General features: G+C 49.8%; 2 protein-coding genes across 3 annotated transcripts; both read left to right on the top strand.

The window, feature by feature from the left end:
* The first annotated feature begins 42 nt into the window (after positions 1-42).
* On the top strand, positions 43-4,094 carry fads6 (fatty acid desaturase 6). Its single transcript, XM_002939561.5, has 6 exons — positions 43-706; positions 827-993; positions 2,434-2,614; positions 2,820-3,004; positions 3,093-3,272; positions 3,819-4,094. The coding sequence occupies exons 1-6, from the start codon at positions 379-381 to the stop codon at positions 3,966-3,968; spliced, it is 1,191 nt and encodes a 396-aa protein (XP_002939607.2). The 5' UTR covers positions 43-378; the 3' UTR covers positions 3,969-4,094.
* A 3,917-nt stretch (positions 4,095-8,011) lies between these two features.
* Positions 8,012-18,187, top strand: fdxr (ferredoxin reductase). 2 transcript variants are annotated; one of them, NM_001128055.1, is given in 12 exon segments: positions 8,049-8,159; positions 11,065-11,162; positions 12,445-12,540; positions 14,210-14,332; positions 14,412-14,525; positions 15,270-15,371; positions 15,454-15,561; positions 16,659-16,743; positions 16,996-17,195; positions 17,274-17,445; positions 17,514-17,687; positions 17,843-18,187. In NM_001128055.1, coding segments are annotated over 12 exon segments (1,464 nt in total). In that variant the 5' UTR covers positions 8,049-8,098; the 3' UTR covers positions 17,974-18,187.
* Positions 18,188-21,136: the final 2,949 nt, after the last annotated feature.

The raw sequence follows: 21,136 nt of genomic DNA, 5'->3' as shown, positions 1-21,136 counted from the left end.
TGCTACTCCCTTCCTTGGTCTCAATGACTCCTTCTTATACCCCGCCCCCTCTTACTAAGCAGCCTCCTCCCTGCCTTGCCATCCAACCTTTCTTGTCCGGTGAGGGTGTTGATAACATATGAAGAAGAAATAAAAGGTTTGGGTAGCCACAAAGAAGCTTGTGGGTTATGAGACGCTGAGGAGAAGGAAGATAGATGTAGAGGAAGACTTACCAGTCCATGTGGGATGGAGATTTAGCAATGGAAGTTCAATCATAAATCCATTGGACCTCGTCATCAGTGACCGGTTGAGAAATGTTTTGAAAAGTCTCAGATTTTAGCCAGTTGGGACTTTTATAGCAGCCTGGGTCTTTGTCCCCTCTCCTTTTGTCCAAAGAAGATGGATGAGGAGGTGGAGAAGATCACCTGTAAGGATGTAAGTGAAAAAGGGGAGGATGGAGCAGTAGATGATCCATCCCTTAGGAAAAGGACGGCCATAGTTCACAGGTCGATTAGTAGCGACCCAACCCCGCAGGCTGGCATCGCAGAGGACAATCAGGAGCCTGGTGATGTTGGGTCACCTCCAGAAACCAAGGAAGGAGATGATGGTGGGCAACTGCTGGAATTGTCGCGGCTCATTTGGGAAGAATGGAAAAAGAGCAGCTGGTGGGACAAACATGGGGCAGACTGGGCCATAATTGGGCTGGCGATGTGCAGCGTACCTGCGGGTAAGTAGGATCTGTAGATAAGGAGTGGGTCAGAACGACACTAACATGGAGACTGGGCTTATAAGGAGAAAGCAAATTTCATTTGGGGAACCCCTTAAATTACCTATTAATCTTGTTTAGGTTTCCTATGTCTGGGGTCCGGCAGCCTCTTCCTCTTTGTGTTGGGCATCCTCATCCTAGGACTGGCCAATTCAGCCATCACTGTGAAGGGCAGTCACCTGGCAAGTCACCGCTCATTGTGCCAGTCATCCCAACTGGGAAGGATTTGGGCCACTTTCTTTATTGAGGTACAGTGTGGCCACTGAGAAAGCCCTTATTTGTACTTGCACTTCCATATGTACTGCTGTATCGATTGTCAGCGAGTGGGCCGGCTCCTCTGGGTCATAGCTATCCAATAGAACAGACTCCTGAGCTCCATCTGCTTGTAGGGGTAACAGTGCTACACAAGATGGAGCATCAAGGTGCAAGTTCTAGTCTCAATCTAGAACAGAGATTCCCAATTATTTTCCCTCCGGTAGGGATCTAAATTAAGCCTCGTTTGTTAATAACCTCAAACTATTTCCTGACTTACAGGCTGAGCCTCTCAGTCTGCCTGACCTATTTGCTAAAAATACCCGTGAATGTTAATTAACATGTAATATATCACGGCACAGCATACAGGTGCTTAATATAGCCAGCTAATTTGGCCTGACTCAGCCAATGTGGGCATGGCACCGTGCTTTGTGATCCTATTGGATTCCAGTCACTCTGATTGGTCAGCATGCCCATGGGGGAGGTGCACAAGTGATCTTTTCCCTTCCATTTAGATCTGCCTGCTCTGGCCGCAGCCCAAAACACACAGACTATTGCAACTGATTGGTCAGACACAGTGATTGGCCATGAAAGGCCACTGTAAATGGAAGGGCGAGTTTCATGATCCATTCTAACGCAATGTATTAGGTCTTAGTCCTGTACAGGTAACCTGTCCTGCATACCTGTCTGGCCTGGGGGCCAATGGCAGCCCAGTGTTAATGTTAGACCCAATGTATCTAGCGGGAGCCAGCACTGCAGAGCATTGTGCTTGTAAGAGGGAATAGGGGCCATTTATAAAAACATAGGGCATAGCGCCCCATTGTGGCCTGTGTGTGCTTCTAGATATAGAGCTGCCGAATGCAGAGGCCCCACGGGTGGAACTCAAGGTGCCAAGTAAAAAAATGGTGCAATGCTCTGTCTTTAGCACTTTCCACCCTGCCTTCCAAACCCACTATCAGGGCTCCGTTTGCTTCTGCCACTATTAATTACCCTTAAATATCCTTTTCATAGCAACTTTACAATTGTTTTTTGTTATTTATTTTCTATAATTTTTTAATTATTTGCCTTCTTCTTTCAACTCTGACCCCGGCAGCCAAAAAGAATTGCTCTGTAAGGCTCCAGTTGTATTGTTATTGTACTTTTTGTTACTTATCATTCTCTGCAAGCCCTCTACTATTCATATTCCCATCTCTCTCTGGTTACTAGGGTAAATAAGACTCTAGCAACCAGATAGCTTTAGAAATACCAAAGTGGAGAGCTGCTGACCCAAAAGCTTAAATAACTAAAAAAAACACAGAAAATACATAAATGAAGATCAGTTGCAAATTGTCTCAGAATTTAAAGGTGAACTACCCCTTTAAAGGGCATTCCTGTAACCTCTTTACTAATGACCCTACAGCTGTGCCATAGAAGAATAACGTGGCTGTTTATTGCAGGTGTGCAGCTGGATCCCGGTTCCGTGCGGAGAGAAGGGCCACGTCAAGCAACATCATGGCCACACCAATGTCATTGGCCTGGGGGACTCGAGCGTATGGAAGGCTCCGTTCCTAAGCTGCGCTGTGTACATGTTCCTGGCCCCACTGGCACTGCCAGTCGTTACCCTGTTTGTGGGACTCAGTAAGTGCCAGCCTTCCTATCCCTTAACATGAGTGCTATTCTCTCTGTACAGTACAACCCCCTCCATTACTAATATCTGCTACTGGATATATATAGTGTAGCTATAGACTCAGCTCCCTGCATCAGTGGGTTGGTAGTTATAGTTAAACAAAAGCTGAAGCACTATTGGTTGAACAGAGCTGCCATTGTTCTTATTTCCATACAGGATACATGTCGCAGATGGCAGTGCCCCGAGCCCTGTGCAGCCTGGCCTGCATCTCCGTGGGCCTGTGGGGCCATTGCTGGTTACTTGCTCAGATCTCTGGGTTGGGCGCAGGATCGGCCATTGTGTGCGTGTTCCTCTCACGGTCCGTGATGGCCATTCCTTTCATACATGTTAATATATTTCAGGTGAGAAACGTCTATTTATATATATATATGAAGTATATGAGTTATGGGCCAACGCGGTGACACCACTGTTTCCATGTTCCATTCACAGCACATAGGGCTCCCCATGTTCTCCCCAACTCAACGCCCTCGGCGCCTCATACTCATGGCCCACTCCGTGCTGAATTTGCCTCGGAACCTGATCCTGGACTGGACATTTGGCCACTCGCTCATCAGCTGCCACGTGGAGCACCACCTCTTCCCAATGCTGTCGGACCACATGTGCCTGAAGGTTAGAGGCTGTGTATAAGCCATCCCTGTACAGAAGGCAGTGAGACTGTGTATGAGGAGCTCAGTGGCACGGGATGAGTTGGGCGTGGGTGTACATTGCCTTCCTACATTGCCTCTATCAAAAGAAACACAGGATTTCTTGTCTCTTTTTTTGTAAACATGATGTTCCAGTGTCTGACTTCCTCTCTCAGAAACAATCTTAATTCCCTGGGCCAGAGTCTGTGTAGTTTTCTCCTCTCTCCTGCTCCCCCCCCCCCCACTAAAATGCTAAGAACTCCCTCCCCCCTCCCTTAGGAATGTGTGATCTCAGCTATAACGGCTAGACTGCAGGCAGGAAGCTACTTAAAATGGCAGCTGCTATTTTAAGCAAAGGGAGAAAGCTTCTAAAGCTGTTTACTCAGGCATGGTAGAATGACAGAATAAATATGTTGTTCTAGGTGGCACATCTATTGGCAGTAAAATGCCAAAATGACTTTCCTTCTCCTTGAACTACTTCATTGTTCTTCATTTTATGGTCGTCCCTCTTCTCAACTCTCCTCTCCTACAGGTGAAACCCACGGTGTCCGGGTTTCTGCGCACTCACAATCTGCCATACCAGGAGGATACGTACCTGTCCCGGCTACAGCTCTTTCTGAGGGACTACAATGAACTGATGGTCCAGACTCCTCCCATCACCCAGCTGGCAGAACTTCGATAAAGTCGGCAGCGCAACGGCGGGGAAATCGGGCGCCCATCGGAACCCAGACATTTATATAGAGTTCTATAGAACAACTGTATCCCCTGCCCCATGTAACTATGAAATAGAGAATATTCATTTACTGGATGACATCTCTGAGATTTTTACATAGTTATAATTCCATCATGCCTATAGCCATGCAAAAGGATGCTGGATAGGCCCGAGTCATCCAATATGGCGGCTCCCTTGGCTAGACCAAGACTGTGGGAGGGGGGCTTTGACCAAACTATAGACCTATAAAGTTACAACCCTATGGGCAGAAAGTCAGTTTACATGGGATCCTGCACAGAGGTGCCTACCTGGTTCTGAACTGATCCGTTGCATCTTGGTTCCAACTGTTGCCCCCAACCCCGTCCCTGCCCCCCTGATTGTGCTTCTTGCTTGGCAGTTTCAAAGGATTTCAGGTGATGTTTCTATATATTTCAATAAGCAGGTAAGGAAGGGTTAACTTACCTGTTGGGTGACTGGGTGTGAGGGGGTTAATAAGGGGTCTCCCATAAATGTGGGTGAGTTCATGTCTGACTGCAAGAGTGTTAGAAATGTTATTTCATTGTGGGGGGCTCAGTCTCCCCACAACCACAGGGTCTGCTGCCCCACTTACGCCGCTGGTTCAATGTGGGTGATGGGGCACCCAGTGACCTCCCTAGTTGTACCCCTGTAGTTAACCCACTAGGCCCCTGTGCCATAGGAGTCTCGTGGGTTCCGCGAGAGTTAATCCGTTCTTGCACGGAGCCATCAAGCCAGAAGGATCACCTTGGATAAAAGATGGAAAGAGCTGCGCATCCATCTGTTCCGCATCACCTCCCTTAATAGAGAAAGCGGCTGCCCCCTGTGGATTAGGAGTTCAGGTATAAAGCACCGCGTGGATACGGTATAAATCCCTGCCGCCATTTATCTCACGTCCCCCCCGGGGAGTTTCATTCCAGTCAGGCTCTTGTTAAAGGGAGAACCCTCTGCTTATTGAGTGATTCCTTCCTACTCGCATTGCATTGTGGGGGCCCCGTTGGCTCTGGGCTACAGTCGTGCAGTTTGTCTGTAGGTGAGTTATCTAGCGTCTTCCCCGCCGCCCCAAGGACATTCCTTATTTACTTTCCCCTGTGTTATCTCTCAGCCTCTTCGCTTCATGTCTCATCATCAGGGGCAGATTAATGCCTAGGGATCCTCAGGCTATAGCCCAGGGGCCCATTGTTTGCTCCCCAAATCTCTATTTACTAGGGTAGCTTGGCCCCACGGGCAAACGACTAAATGTGAGTGATGGGTATATGTGTCCGTCAGTTTGGGGACCGCATCGACGAGCCAGTGCTATCGGACTAATTTTTAAACCTGCCCGATTTCAGGCCAGATATCGGTCGGGCAGGCCTGTCAGTAGTGCCCATACATGGGCCGATTAGCTGCCAAATGGGTCTAAGGGACTGATATCGGCAGCTAGAATTGGCCCGTGTATGGCAGCCTTTAGGCGAAGAGGAGTACAGATCATCCATGCATGTATGAGCCCAGCCCGGCACGGAAAGCTTGGGTGCACACGCGTGTTGCCTGCACGGATGACCTGTACGTCTGGGCGCAGTGGCGCACTCCTTACGTACGTTGCCTTCTCCTAGGCCAGCTGCATTATTTTACTAATAATTATTACTAATAGTTAACATTTTGAAAGTTAATCGTGGTATATTTGTATAATTGTTGGAAGTGGGAGTGGCCTGGAAGGGGGAGGGGCCTCACATATCATTAATCCGCCACTATTTATCGTGTCTCCCCATCGCTGCCCAGCCACCCGTGCCTAATGGCATCTGCCCATCATTCATTTAGAAATGTGCAAAACAATTTCAGACTTACCCCAGTATTCCAGCCCATGGGGGGCTTAGTACCTTATGGCACATTGAGCCAGTCAGACCCTCTGCACTCTCCCTCCTGCCCCGTCCTCTTGGTGATCGCTGCCGATCAGTGGGTTCTCCCTGGCAGATTTGCTGCTTAGATATCTCAGTGTAGGAATAATGATCAGCTGAGCTCACTTGTAAGCAGCAGTCCTGCCCTGCTTTATGGCTGAGATTCTAGCTATCTGTATAACAGAGCATTCTGTCACAGTGGCACAGATCCTATCTGATCCCCCCATTGTAAGCAGCAGTCCTGCCCTGCTTTATGGCTGAGATTCTAGCTATCTGTATAACAGAGCATTCTGTCACAGTGGCACAGATCCTATCTGATCCCCCCATTGTAAGCAGCAGTCCTGCCCTGCTTTATGGCTGAGATTCTAGCTATCTGTATAACAGAGCATTCTGTCACAGTGGCACAGATCCTATCTGATCCCCCCATTGTAAGCAGCAGTCCTGCCCTGCTTTATGGCTGAGATTCTAGCTATCTGTATAACAGAGCATTCTGTCACAGTGGCACAGATCCTATCTGATCCCCCCATTGTAAGCAGCAGTCCTGCCCTGCTTTATGGCTGAGATTCTAGCTATCTGTATAACAGAGCATTCTGTCACAGTGGCACAGATCCTATCTGATCCCCCCATTGTAAGCAGCAGTCCTGCCCTGCTTTATGGCTGAGATTCTAGCTATCTGTATAACAGAGCATTCTGTCACAGTGGCACAGATCCTATCTGATCCCCCCATTGTAAGCAGCAGTCCTGCCCTGCTTTATGGCTGAGATTCTAGCTATCTGTATAACAGAGCATTCTGTCACAGTGGCACAGATCCTATCTGATCCCCCCATTGTAAGCAGCAGTCCTGCCCTGCTTTATGGCTGAGATTCTAGCTATCTGTATAACAGAGCATTCTGTCACAGTGGCACAGATCCTATCTGATCCCCTCATTGTAAGCAGCAGTCCTGCCCTGCTTTATGGCTGAGATTCTAGCTATCTGTATAACAGAGCATTCTGTCACAGATCTCTACGAAACAGGATGGTGGAACATAGATCACAATGTACAGAATGTACATGAAATAGTTACTATGTTAATTATATTCAGAATTCCCCTCCCTGCCAGTTCTGCCTCTAATATGATGCTAAAAATACCGGGGATTCTTCTCTCCCTGACAAGTTGCCCTTGAGACTCTCCTTCGGAGATGTAGACATGTATGACTGCTAGCGGCTGCCGGAGCTACTGGGAATTTCATACCAATGAATCTGCTTTTCCCCAACGGATTCACGCAGGAGGCGCCGCCATGAAAACCCGGGCCTGCCAGCAGCTGGGATCAGTCACTTGTTGCCTGGGGAGGCCGCTGCTTGGATACAAAGGATGTGCATGTTACAGGGGGCTCTGTGGGGACGGGCTCAGTGAGGAGGGGCTCAGGCACAGAGCGAGGAAGCAGGGAACGCTGATCTAGTTTCCCTTTATATATTAAACCTGCCTAATTACTTAGGGGTAACAGCTTAGAGATATCAGATTTGTTCTGACTCTTGAAACAAATTAGCAAAAGTCAGCTCTGAAGTGTTGATCTGTGCATCCCTAGTGCCAAGCCGACTCCTGAGAGCCCAATTAGCTGGACCCCAACCTGCCGGGCTGTGCTGCTGTCACTTACACCCCTGTGCCCCATTGGCCCATCTCTGACACTACAGGAGGGGCAGGCAAGGCTCAGGGCCTATAGAAGGAGTGGCCACATCATGGCAGAGGTGGGTTAGTTACCTCAAATGGGAAACCTGAACACTAGGGAATGACAAGTTTAGCAGCACAGAAACCCCACTCATGAGTCAGAACCAGCAGTGCAGAGACAGACAATACTGCAGTCACATTTACTAATAACTTTAAAACCACTGAATATTTTCAATAAATATATTGGAAAGTTGTTCATTATTACAGTTTGTCTCATTAAGCAGAATAAAGGTGTGTTCTCCTTTAAGATGTGAATGAGCCAATGAGAAGCAGCAGAGGATTTAGTGCCAGCTGTGTGTGAGCCATAGAGCATCATTCCTACTGCGCATGTACCCGCTTGTAAACGTCATCAGCGAACGCCAAAGGTGGTTTCCATAGTAACAAGATGCGGCCTTGGCAAAGTCCACAGCTCCGCCGCTGAGGGGCGGGGCGTGGGCGTGGCTAATATTCCAGCGCCAGAGTTCGGCCGAGGCTGTCAGTGTGTGTATGAGCCCCATGTTGGTAGGATGTGGGGGCTGTCCCGCTGCCTGAGAGTTCCCCGGGGACGGCTGCTGCTGCTTCCTGCCGGTGAGAGACACACGGGGGGCTTTGTGTAGGGGGGCAGTGAGAGCAGGGGCTGCTGTGGGGAGTAGGGGGTATTGCCCTGCCGGTACGTACAGCAGCCAGCTCTGTGTAAGGTGCGGGCAGTGCAGGGGGATAGTGGCACCTTGGTGCTGGGAGTTGTACAGTTGTGAATGAAGTGGGTTGGGGGGGGGGGGGGGTTATGTTTGTGCCCTGTAGTGACTGGGAGAAGGGTAGGATTGTGCATGAAATGCGCTGGGGCCAGTAAAGCCATGTAGGGAATCGCATGGAGTGTGTCGGGATCAGTATTTACTAATGAAACTATACATACATACACACATACACACATACATACATACATACATACAAGTGCGGGGAGTTGGGAGAGGTGTGTTGGGATAGGTAAGGCTGTGTGTGAGGTGCACTGGGGAAGAAATATGGGCAGGGAAGGGCATGGAGTGTGTTGGCGTTAGTAAAGGTGGGCAGGGAAGGGCATGGAGTGTGTTGGCGTTAGTAAAGGTGGGCAGGGAAGGGCATGGAGTGTGTTGGCGTTAGTAAAGGTGGGCAGGGAAGGGCATGGAGCGTGTTGGTGTTAGTAAAGGTGGGCAGGGAAGGGCATGGAGTGTGTTGGTGTTAGTAAAGGTGGGCAGGGAAGGGCATGGAGTGTGTTGGTGTTAGTAAAGGTGGGCAGGGAAGGGCATGGAGCGTGTTGGTGTTAGTAAAGGTGGGCAATGAAGGGCCTGGAGTGTGTGGGTGTTAGTAAAGGTGGGCAATGAAGGGCCTGGAGTGTGTTGGCGTTAGTAAAGGTGGGCAGGGAAGGGCCTGGAGTGTGTTGGCATTAGTAAAGGTGGGCAGGGAAGGACATGGAGTGTGTTGGCGTTAGTAAAGGTGGGCAGGGAAGGGCCTGGAGTGTGTTGGTGTTAGTAAAGGTGGGCAGGGAAGGGCCTGGAGTGTGTTGGTGTTAGTAAAGGTGGGCAGGGAAGGACATGGAGTGTGTTGGTGTTAGTAAAGGTGGGCAGGGAAGGGCATGGAGTGTGTTGGTGTTAGTAAAGGTGGGCAGGGAAGGGCATGGAGCGTGTTGGTGTTAGTAAAGGTGGGCAATGAAGGGCCTGGAGTGTGTTGGTGTTAGTAAAGGTGGGCAGGGAAGGGCATGGAGTGTGTTGGTGTTAGTAAAGGTGGGCAGGGAAGGACATGGAGTGTGTTGGTGTTAGTAAAGGTGGGCAGGGAAGGGCATGGAATGTGTTGGTGTTAGTAAAGGTGGGCAGGGAAGGGCATGGAGCGTGTTGGTGTTAGTAAAGGTGGGCAATGAAGGGCCTGGAGTGTGTTGGTGTTAGTAAAGGTGGGCAGGGAAGGGCATGGAGTGTGTTGGTGTTAGTAAAGGTGGGCAGGGAAGGGCATGGAGCGTGTTGGTGTTAGTAAAGGTGGGCAATGAAGGGCCTGGAGTGTGTTGGTGTTAGTAAAGGTGGGCAATGAAGGGCCTGGAGTGTGTTGGCATTAGTAAAGGTGGGCAGGGAAGGGCCTGGAGTGTGTTGGCATTAGTAAAGGTGGGCAGGGAAGGACATGGAGTGTGTTGGCGTTAGTAAAGGTGGGCAGGGAAGGGCCTGGAGTGTGTTGGTGTTAGTAAAGGTGGGCAGGGAAGGACATGGAGTGTGTTGGCGTTAGTAAAGGTGGGCAGGGAAGGGCATGGAGTATGTTGGCGTTAGTAAAGGTGGGCAGAGTGTGAGTACCCACTTTTATCTTCATGTTGTGCTCTAGAGTAGTGCCGTGCACTGTTTGTGCTGGATTATATTACAATGATAATGTTATAGAAGGAAGTGTGTGGGGCCCTTAAGCAGTCTGGGGGCCTTACAATCCCCTCGCAGGGCCAATAACAGCCCATGGGCCTCTAATTGGACTGCCCTGCCCTACAGCCTCAGTAGGGCGCCGGCCCAGCTTTGGAGCAGGGTTACATGTACATACACCTCTTCAGATGTTGTTGAACTATCCTGTGGCAGGGGTTGGACAAGGTAATTGTCTGTAAACATGGGGCAATGTGCTGATAAGTCAGAATCCCATGTAGATGGGCCATAGCAGAGCGCCCCCCCCTGGAGGCCTCAGTTTGGGACATGACCGTTTGTGACATTTTTATGGCCCCAGACTGCTCCAATGGCCACTTTGAATGAGGATATCAGTGTGTTATTATCTGGCCCATAACACAATATTGTGACTAACTGGCCCACTGTGTGGAAATGGTGGGACAGCCTGGGTCTGTATATGATGTTCTGCTGTGGGTAAGGAGCAGGGTTGCTCAGCGGGGTAGCGCTGGCACAGGGGCCACATTGTTCTCTAATCAAATGGCAGCAGGCTGGGGCTAACGGGCTGAATTAGCAGAATTAATACTGAGCCTATTATAATTCCCTTGTTCCTGATCTTGTGGGGGAGCGCTTAGGGTGCATGATGGGTGCTTAAGCATTTCCAGCACCGGGTGGCACAAGGGGGAGATGTAAAGGAATGTGCCCTCTTGTGTAAAGCCTTTTGGTGCTTAGGGCTAATGCCTTAAGATTTCATCCCAAAAGCTCTCAAATACACACCTTGTGAGCAGTGGAGACGCATCAGAGCAGTATTTTGCCAGGTAGTAGTATTTTATCTGCCATTGGTCTCAGAGGACAGAGACGGGTAAAAGCCCCATGTGCCAGGGGCCTTAGGTTAATGTTATACAGTGCAGGTGTAAGCTCTTTGGCCAAAAGTACTCAGACTTGTGTTTCCTGTTCAACTGCATGGGAACCGTGGGAGACAATCGCTCTCTATGTGATGCCCTGCAGTGGCACAGTGACATTATACCCACAGGCAGTATTGGGCCTGTACTGTGTATCCTGCAGGATCAGTTTGGTACCGATTTGCCCTAAAGGAATGTACCTCTCATTGTTCCCAGGGGTGCAAAGGTCCTTCTCCTCCGTCTCTCCCACTCCTCACATCTGTATCGTTGGGAGCGGCCCGGCGGGGTTCTACACAGCCCAGCACATCCTCAGGGTAAGGTTCCCCAGTCTTCTAAAATGGAAAAAATGCACCGTTACTGCAGCACTCAAACTCAATTTCCTTTAACCTGGGAATGCCTAGAGCATCCCTTCTATTGGCATCATTGCTTGAGCATGTTTATTTGTAATGATGTACCCCCTACTGTAAATGATAAGGATATTAGAAGTCACTGAGGGGTTCTGTGCCCATATAAAGGCACAAGGCTGCAGGCTGAGTTATACAGGGAACTCTGAGTATCACTCATGTATTATAAGGGATAATGTACCCCCTACTGTAAATGATAAGGATATTAGCAGTCACTGAGGGGTTCTGTGCCCATATAAAGGCACAAGGCTGCAGGCTGAGTTATACAGGGAACTCTGAGTATCACTCATGTATTATAAGGGATAATGTACCCCCTACTGTAAATGATAAGGATATTAGCAGTCACTGAGGGGTTCTGTGCCCATATAAAGGCACAAGGCTGCAGGCTGAGTTATACAGGGAACTCTGAGTATCACTCATGTATTATAAGGGATAATGTACCCCCTACTGTAAATGATAAGGATATTAGCAGTCACTGAGGGGTTCTGTGCCCATATAAAGGCACAAGGCTGCAGGCTGAGTTATACAGGGAACTCTGAGTATCACTCATGTATTATAAGGGATAATGTACCCCCTACTGTAAATGATAAGGATATTAGCAGTCACTGAGGGGTTCTGTGACCATATAAAGGCACAAGGCTGCAGGCTGAGTTATACAGGGAACTCTGGGTATCACTCATGTATTATAAGGGATAATGTACCCCCTACTGTAAATGATAAGGATATTAGAAGTCACTGAGGGGTTCTGTGACCATATAAAGGCTTTCATATTTGCTATCATTTTTAAAATGTCGTTTCTATATTTGTCATCTGTTTTACACTTTCTATCCCCACTAAGGGCCCATAGTGCTGACAAATCCATGTTCCAACCTGAGCAGTGGGAGGAGAGCAGCCAACTAACTGTTCCTTTGACCCACTTCACTGCTTAATTAGATTTTCTCTGTGGTGCAGTGTTTTATATAGTGAGCCATGTTTTCCTGGCCAGTCGGACATATTGTGCTGTATAGATTGATAGAATAACATACCTGCGAGGAAGTATTGGCTGTTAGTACCATGCAATACCTTCCCCGTGCCATAATAGTCTCAAAATGAATGGCTCTCACTAGTTTCCATGCTATTAAAGAATGCAGGCCTTGATAGATACCATTTATGGACTCACAAACCTGTACTGACTGTGTTTCTGTCCTCACAGCACAACCCTCAAGCTCAGGTCGATATCTATGAGAAACTGCCAGTTCCCTTCGGCCTGGTGCGCTTTGGCGTGGCGCCGGATCACCCAGAAGTAAAGGTGAGTAAATGGAAAGAGTGGGGCACAAAAGCCAGTCATTACTGTGGTAAGATGCCATAGGCAGTCACTATTTATTGTGCTGGGGGGGCTGTTTAGGCCTCTGGGTACTTGGAATGCCACGGCCCAAGCCCAGACTGGCAATCTGTGGGTTCAGGCAAATGCCAGAGGGGTTGCTGTAAGGTGCCATAGTCACTCACTATTTATTGGGCTGGGGGGGGGGGGGGGCTGTTTGGGCCTCTGGGTACTTGGAATGCCAGGACCCAGGCCCAGACTGGCAATCTGTGGGTTCAGGCAAATGCCAGAGGGGCTGCTGTAAGGTGCCATAGACAGTCACTAACCTGCAGTTGGTTGGCTAAAGAGTTCAAGCTCTTGCTTTAGACAGCCATGGCCTAACTGGAAGTGACAGCCTCACCTACCCCAGCTCACACCAAGCAGGCCACAGGCAACACCGGCACTGTATATGAAAGCTGCTCATCAGTCGGATACATCCCATAATGTCAAACCAGGTGACTGAGCTCTTGGATAGCTATGACGTTGGCAGCTTCGTATCTCTGACAGTTTTAGCCCCAAGGCAGGGGCAGAGGGGAGACCTGGCCGGGGGGGGATACGCAGTGATTGCTCCCTGTGGCCGGGATGTAGGGATGGCAGGGTTGGAGGCAGACATGAAAGAGCCGGCGGAGAGTGAGAGATAAGCGAGTCCTTGAGGCGACTGTAGATAGCGCAGCCTCGCAGATAAGAGAGTTGTGGCCCCGAGGCCGCGGTGTCCCACAAGTGCACGTGGCGCATTGTACAGAGGGTTAAATCCGAAGGTCTCCCAGTTGTCTGTATCTGCAGTTTATCTCTGAGAAGTCTGGCCAAATAAAGCGTCACATTGGCCAAAAGGGAGACTCGGGATCTGATAGCGCAGCAGCGGCTTGAGCTTAATAAATCTGCTCCAGGCTCGCTTTGATACTGTGTCAAGGATTTTACTTTCAGCCACGTATGGTTCCCACTCCTGACTGATCCTCATATACATTCAGCTACGGCTGCCGGCCGAATGGATCAAACCTGCACTGCCCATTGTCCTGTAAGGCAGCTCAGTCATTTGTCCCTTTCCTGCTGTGGGGCCCAATACCTTGTAGTTATGCCCTCAGTACAGTGGAACTATATATATCTCCATTAATTGCCCTAGTAAAAGGAAACTCATGCTCTATTAAAGAGCCCCACACAACACAGAAACCCCTAATATACCTATTCTTGTAATCTGTTCCTTCAAAAAAGTATAACTAAATACCATTTTTATATGCTGAAATCCAGCTGCAACACAGTTCTACTTTTTCTGCATCATTTGAAATCCTGGCAGGGGAGGAGGGACTAAAACATTGGTGTTACAAATTGTAACAGCTTCTCCACAGCTTACAGACAGCATACAGGAACTACATAACCCACAATGCATTGCACTGTGATGTTCCTTTCCTTACGTGTGCAGGGGATTGTGGGAGTCACAAAGTAGTCAGCCAGATCAGCAGGGGAACAGGGGGTGGGGCTTAGGGAACTGTTCCAAACCAGATTATTACATTAACAATCATGAAAAGGCTGCATAGTCTTTAATTGATTTATATAGCAAAGTTGCAATGTTGTGTTTGGGTGTAGTTGCCCTTTAATTTCCCTTTTTCCTGTGCCATTACAGAATGTTATTAACACCTTCACGCAGACAGCTCGGTCGGAGCGCTGTACATTCCTGGGCAATGTGACGGTGGGCCGGGATGTGACAGTGGAGGAGCTGCAGGGGGCCTATCACGCTGTGGTGCTGGTGAGTATCCTGTGAGGGGATGGTTTATATGTATATACAGTAAATCTATATATTTCCTACAAGTCTGCCTGTCTCACAGAGTTACGGTGCTGAAGACAAACGTGAGCTGGGGATCCCCGGAGAGGAGCTGCCCGGAGTCCATTCTGCCAGGGACTTTGTGGGCTGGTACAATGGGCTCCCTGACAACAGACATGTGAGTCTCGGTACATGATTAATGTGTCGGTGCTGGCGGATTCCGTGTGATCAGACGGCCATTTATACTGTGACATGAACAATAGCACCAGGCTGGGGACTACACACGCACTGTATGGGGCTGATTATGGGCTCCCAGAGGACTGTGATTTATTAACCAGTCCTGTTTGCAGTCTGTGAGGCCACACAAACAGGTCTGGTGTTGTAAATGACCCCTCGTTTGTTTTAGGCTTCTGTACCAGCCCCCCCTAAACGCAACCCCTTAGCAGGGAAGATCTGTTCCTTTGAAGATGCCCCCCAGTAGCCCCCATCTTCTTTTCTATTAATTCCCAGTACGTGCTCTGTGCTGCTGTCACTTCCCTGAGCTTAGGGACCGACTCACAATAATAACAGTATATAGAATTCATGATACAAGGCTGATCAGCAATTGATTACATGGCAGTTTAGTAACCAGTGTAGTCTGCATCAGAATTGATAATTAGCCGTGTTGCATCAGCTTCTATGGCTAATGTTTTCATGATTTCTAGCAGCCCCTAAGCTTAGCTTCTCGACAGCAGCCCAGAACCCACTGAGTATAAAAAATACAGAGCCAAATTTTCAGCCATTTTCCATTTAAGTCACATTTGAGTCACATTGAGGCTGTGAGAGTGCTGTGAAGGGGGATTTTATTCCTCGGGCGGTGGGGCAGTAAGCATGGCATGTGTTACTAGGGTAACCAGTACTGACATGTATGTTCCATGTTTAGCTTCATCCAGACCTGAGCTGTGACACGGCGGTGATATTAGGGCAGGGGAACGTGGCTCTGGATATTGCTCGTATTCTCCTTTCCCCAGTCGACATCCTGCGAGTGAGTGACTCTCCTTACCCATCATGCCTCTCTGCCCCTTCTACACTGTGCCCACCGTGTGCATGCCTTTATCTTTATGCAGAAAACAGACATTACCCAGACTGCCTTGGATGCTCTGAGCCAAAGCCGCATACGGAGGGTGTGGATGGTCGGGCGCCGTGGGCCTCTGCAAGTGGCATTTACCATAAAGGTACAATTTAGGGTTAAAGTGTCAGCTAGAAATCTCTATTGTTATATTCCCCCCTCCCTCTGCTCCCTGCCATAACTGAGGGTCGGGGTTCAGCTCACAAGCAGTAAATAGTAGTTGTGTGTCTGGGTAGTTGTGAGTCTCTTTCTCTCTGTCCAGGTAGTGGCCTCTCTCTGCCCAGGTAGTTATGTCTCTCTCTGCCCAGGTAGTTGCTTCTCTCTCTTTCTGTCCAGGTAGTTGCGTCTCTCTCTCTCTCCCCAGGTAGTTGCGTATCTCTGTGCCCAGGTAGTTGCGTCTCTCTCTCTGCCCAGGTAGTTGCGTCTCTCTCTGCCCAGGTAGTTGCGTCTCTCTCTCTGCCCAGGTAGTTGCGTATCTCTGTGCCCAGGTAGTTGCGTATCTCTGTGCCCAGGTAGTTGCTTCTCTCTCTGCCCAGGTAGTTGCGTCTCTCTCTCTGCCCAGGTAGTTGCGTATCTCTGTGCCCAGGTAGTTGCGTATCTCTGTGCCCAGGTAGTTGCGTATCTCTGTGCCCAGGTAGTTGCGTCTCTCTCTCTCTGTCCAGGTAGTTGCGTCTCTCTCTCTCTGTCCAGGTAGTTGCGTCTCTCTCTCTCTGTCCAGGTAGTTGCGTCTCTCTCTCTCTGTCCAGGTAGTTGCGTCTCTCTCTCTCTGTCCAGGTAGTTGCGTCTCTCTCTCTCTGTCCAGGTAGTTGCGTCTCTCTCTCTCTGTCCAGGTAGTTGCGTATCTCTGTGCCCAGGTAGTTGCCCCTCTCCCTCTGCCCAGGTAGTTGCGTATCTCTGTGCCCAGGTAGTTGCGTCTCTTTGTGCCCAGGTAGTTGCCTCTCTCTCTGCCCAGGTAGTTGCGTATCTCTGTGCCCAGGTAGTTGCCTCTCTCTCTGCCCAGGTAGTTGCGTATCTCTGTGCCCAGGTAGTTGCGTCTCTCTGTGCCCAGGTAGTTGCCTCTCTCTCTCTGCCCAGGTAGTTGCCTCTCTCTCTCTGCCCAGGTAGTTGCCTCTCTCTCTCTGCCCAGGTAGTTGCCAGGTAGTTGCATCTCTCTGCCCGCACCACTTAGCATGGATTCTGATTCTTCTCTTTCTTTGTCACCAGGAGTTGCGGGAGATGATAAACTTACCAGAGACTCGGCCAAAGCTGGACCCCGCTGATTATGTGGGTTTGGAGAAGGCAAGCAAAGGTGGGCCAACAGCAGAACGCTTCTCCTTCCCATGGCTGCTCCTCTGTCTCTCCTTCTTGCCTTCATTACTGAGCCTGGTTACTCCCCCCTCTGCCTTATTCTCTTGTGGGGGCTCTGCCATCAGCAAAGCAAATGCATCATTCCTTCTTTTGCTTGCAATAACTTCCTTTTCTTCCTCCCTGCTGCCCTTTGCTCCGGCCATCATTAGAGCCACAGTTCTGATCCTTCTGATCGTTCTGTAATGTTCCTCAGACCTCCCTCGGCCAAGGAAGCGCCTCACCGAGCTGCTAGTGAAAGCTGCACTGGAGAAGCCTGGCCAGAAGGTGGCAGCCAATTGGGCCCAGGCTGAGAGAGAGTGGGGCTTGCGCTTCCTAAGGAGCCCCCTGGCCGTGTTACCCAGTGAGGATGGGAAGAGAGCAGCCCGGATCCGCCTGTCAGTGACTCGCCTGGAGGTGCGAGAGTGCCCTTAAGGTTATTTGGGGTATGTTGCACAGGGTAACTGTATATTTACTTCCTCTGTTGTTACTTAGGGTTCAGGAGAAACCGCTGTGGCAGTCCCCACAGGGCAGGTGGAAAACATATCATGCGGTCTGATCTTTAGCAGCATCGGGTACAAAAGTGTCTCCATCTCTTCGACTGTCCCCTTCCTGCCCCAGCAGGGTGTAATCCCAAACTCTATGGGCAGAGTTGAAGGAATCCCAGGTGAGCGCTGTTCCTGCCTTTAGACAGAAGGAGGCTCCTCAGTAGGCTTACAGCTCGTCTCTCTCCAGGCCTGTACTGCAGCGGCTGGGTGAAGAGAGGTCCCACCGGAGTCATAACCACCACAATGACAGACAGCTTTGATACAGCACAAGCCATTCTAGAGGATGTCCAGTTGGGAGCCTTGAATTGGTCGGAACCTCGGCCAGGCTCTGTAGCTATCCGAGAGCTGCTTCACCTTCGGGGTAAGCTGGGAGTCTTACATGTTGGGTCTCTCTGTTTCTATTGGCACCTCCAAAGTGTATCCTTGCAGTAACATCCATCACTTTCCATCACTAGCCCATGTACCTGCACCTTAGCAACATTACCCCACTCATACTATCCTTCTGAACTTCCACAGGGATCCAGCCTGTCTCTTTCTCTGACTGGGAGAAAATCGATGAGGCAGAGACTGCCAAAGGTCTTGCAGTTGGGAAACCGAGAGAGAAGATCCTAGACACGGAGGAGATGCTGCAGTTGGTCTGTCGGTAACTTGCACTTTAGCACTTTGCACCGTGACTCCTCCTCACACAGACACTGGAAGTCTCTTGCTTATCAGGTCACGCAACAGATTCAGTGGTGCCTCCAAATGATCTGTAGACTTTACCTCAACCCGCCCAATGCTCAGTCTTGGGACCTAATTCTTTTTATATTATGTAAAGTAAGTTTTAAGTAATTTAATAAATGAACCAGGAAAGTTGTAGAACTGTATGTGCACAGAGTAGTTATGATTTCAGGAAACAAGACGCCATTTCTGAAGCCAAACTCCTCCTGGCAACCGGCAAATAGGTCAGGGCTTTGTTCCTCTTCATTTCCCCCTTCCTTCCATCAGTGCTGAGAAAATATAACTCTAACAGCCCCTGCTCTTCTGGGAAGGTTCCCATTGGATGTTGGAACAGGGTTGCTGGGAGTTGCTTCCATTCAGTCCCAAGAGAATTGGGGTTCCAGTTCTTCCCACAGGGGTTAATTTGGGTTGAGGTCGGGGCTCTGTGCAACCCAGTCAGGTTCTTCCACTCCCGTCGCCGCAAACACAATATTATTGTACTCTGTAGCCTTAAGGTTTGTCCAATTGGAGCAGGGGCCCAAACCATGGTAACAGCCCCTGCTCATTATTCCTCCTCCAAACTCCATTATGCTTTCAGGCAGGTAGTGTTCCACTTGCTTGTGCCAAACCCAGACTGGCAGATGGAGAAACGCCATTTCCCCTTCTCCAACGGCAGTGCCCTTTGCTCCTCTCCAGCTAATGCTTGGCATTGCCTAGGTTAGATTTGTTTGCCTCTGGTCTCTAAAAGGTCATTACGCTCCCTACAAATAGTTGACAGTTTGGGGCAAGTCAGCACTGAGCATTGCCCTAGCAAAAGTGTGACTAGACGGAGCTCCCTGATAGTTTGGGCTAGATGTGTGCAGCCACAGAATGGAGATTCCGCCAATTAGATCATGTTGAGCCACTTCCTGGGAATTCTGCTTTAGAGCTCGCTGGGATTGACTGTTCTGTAGCAGCAGGCCCGATTGGAATGGGACTAATAAAAGAAAGGAATAATGTGTATGTTTCAGCCGGGGGGAGGCTTATATTAAAGCCCCAATCCATTCTGTGAGTTTGTGCCAGATTCCCTGTGCTTTGAAGGCAACATTAATGCACGTATGAATTCCTTTTCCTCTTTCTTCTTTATCAAACGGCAATCAAGCCACAAGCCCAAAGGGACTATTTCCCCTGTATATGAGGCAGAATAATACAAAATGCGATTGCTCTGCGCCTACAGATCAGCGGCGTGCAACCGGTGGCTCGGGGTCCCGCGTCACATGAATCAGATTGTTAGCATATTTCTATATTTAATAGCTGAATATGTTACCGATCCCTGCATCTGCTTATGGACCTGCTACAATAGGCACAGCTCTGTTCCTGGGGGAGGTTACAGAAAGCTAAGGGGGGGGGGAGATAAAAAAAAAATAGGGTCCCAGAAAAAAGATTTGTTATTGTGCAGTTCCTATTTCTAACAGATGGTGGCGCAATTGGGAGGAAAGCAATTGGGAGGTTTAGCAGCTGTAATAACTGGGGGTGCCTAAATAAATGGTTCCTCCAGTGATTTAACCCTTTCCTTGTCCTTTAAAGCACCAGTTGTCTTCCTCTGTGAAGTCGCAATGTTCTGGGAACAGCCCTGAATGAGCTCACTGGATACTTGACTAATGACTTGGCCAATCATATAAGGATGGGTGCCACATATGTGCATTCTGTAGAACCACAGCTCCCAGCATTCCCTGATAGCCACAGGCCAGGCATCCTATCCCTCCAGAGATGTGCTTTGTTTTGTGCCAACTCCAATAGGCCCTCTGTGTACCCCATGGGGGTGCCTACCATTGGGTACCCACTGGCCTATAGGTCTTTTGTGTACCCCACTGGAGTGCCTACCATTGGGTACCCACTGGCCTACAGGCCCTCTGTGTACCCCACGGGAGTGCCTACCATTTGGTACCTACTAGCCTATAGGCCCCCTGTATACCCCACGGGAGTGCCTACCATTGGGTACCCTCTGGCCTATAGGCCCTCTGTGTACCCCACGGGGGTGCCTACCATTGGGTACCCTCTGGCCTATAGGCCCTCTGTGTACCCCACGGGGGTGCCTACCATTGGGTACCCACTGGCCAATAGGCCCTCTGTGTACCCCACGGGGTGCCTAACATTGGGTACCCACTGGCCTATAGGTCCTGTGTACCCCACGGGGGTGCCTACCATTGGGTACCCACTGGCCTATAGGCCCTTTGTGTACCCCACGGGGGTGCCTACCATTGGGTACTCACTGGCCTATAGGCCCTTTGTGTACCCCACGGGAGTGCCTACCATTGGGTACCCACTGGCCTATAGGCCCTCTGTGTACCCCACGGGAGTGCCTACCATTGGGTACCCTCTGGCCTATAGGCCCTCTGTGTACCCCACGGGAGTGCCTACCATTGGGTACCCTCTGGCCTATAGGCCCTCTGTGTACCCCACGGGAGTGCCTACCATTGGGTACCCTCTGGCCTATAGGCCCTCTGTGTACCCCATGGGAGTGCCTACCATTGGGCAGGGAGATTGCATTCCAGTGGGGCCATCACTCTCCTGTATGGCCCTCTGCTCTCTCCTCCCCAGTGGGCACCACGTTGGCCCTAGCCTGTGACCTTGCAGTCTCCTTGCCATTTACAGTAGCCTGATAAGTTTGTGTTCCCCAACATTGTCCCTATTACTCATTAGTGTGTCAAACCAATGTGTGACAGAGCAGTAAAGTGCGGCCCAGCCCCATGGGAAGGCAGAGAGTGATTTAATGATGGGCAGAACAGTATAACGACACGCAGAGCGAATGTGATAATGGGCATAGCAATGCAGAGAGACGCAGAGGAGTGTAACGGGCCGGCCCAGTATAATGGCATGCAGAGCAGGGTATTACTATGCACAGGGTACGTCTCTGGCTGCCCTGGAAGCCGAGTGCTTATTAAAGAGCTGCGTATGGCACCGACGCGCTTTGGCTTCACTTCTTGTTCCGAAAAACCCTCTCAAAGTGGCGCCTAGACGAGCCGTGCAATTCCTCTTGTTGACATTAGGGGTCACTGTGACATTGACTGACAGCAGGCTTGAAGGGCATTTGCAATGAGCCTGGCGCGCCCGATGTGGGGAAGTACCGTA

This window comes from Xenopus tropicalis, chromosome 10 (genome assembly GCF_000004195.4).
Source record: "Xenopus tropicalis strain Nigerian chromosome 10, UCB_Xtro_10.0, whole genome shotgun sequence".
Taxonomy (NCBI): Eukaryota; Metazoa; Chordata; class Amphibia; order Anura; family Pipidae; genus Xenopus; species Xenopus tropicalis.
This window is presented reverse-complemented; position numbering and strand designations above follow the sequence as displayed.

Coding starts and splice junctions, on each gene's coding strand:
- fads6 (XM_002939561.5), top strand. CDS start 379: ATGGATGAGGAGGTGGAGAAGATCACCTGTAAGGATGTAAGTGAAAAA. Junction 994..2,433: donor GGGCCACTTTCTTTATTGAG/GTACAGTGTGGC, acceptor TGTTTATTGCAG/GTGTGCAGCTGGATCCCGGT. Junction 3,273..3,818: donor CGGACCACATGTGCCTGAAG/GTTAGAGGCTGT, acceptor CCTCTCCTACAG/GTGAAACCCACGGTGTCCGG.
- fdxr (XM_018097673.2), top strand. CDS start 8,099: ATGTGGGGGCTGTCCCGCTGCCTGAGAGTTCCCCGGGGACGGCTGCTG. Junction 14,333..14,411: donor CCTATCACGCTGTGGTGCTG/GTGAGTATCCTG, acceptor CCTGTCTCACAG/AGTTACGGTGCTGAAGACAA. Junction 14,526..15,453: donor GGCTCCCTGACAACAGACAT/GTGAGTCTCGGT, acceptor ATCTTTATGCAG/AAAACAGACATTACCCAGAC.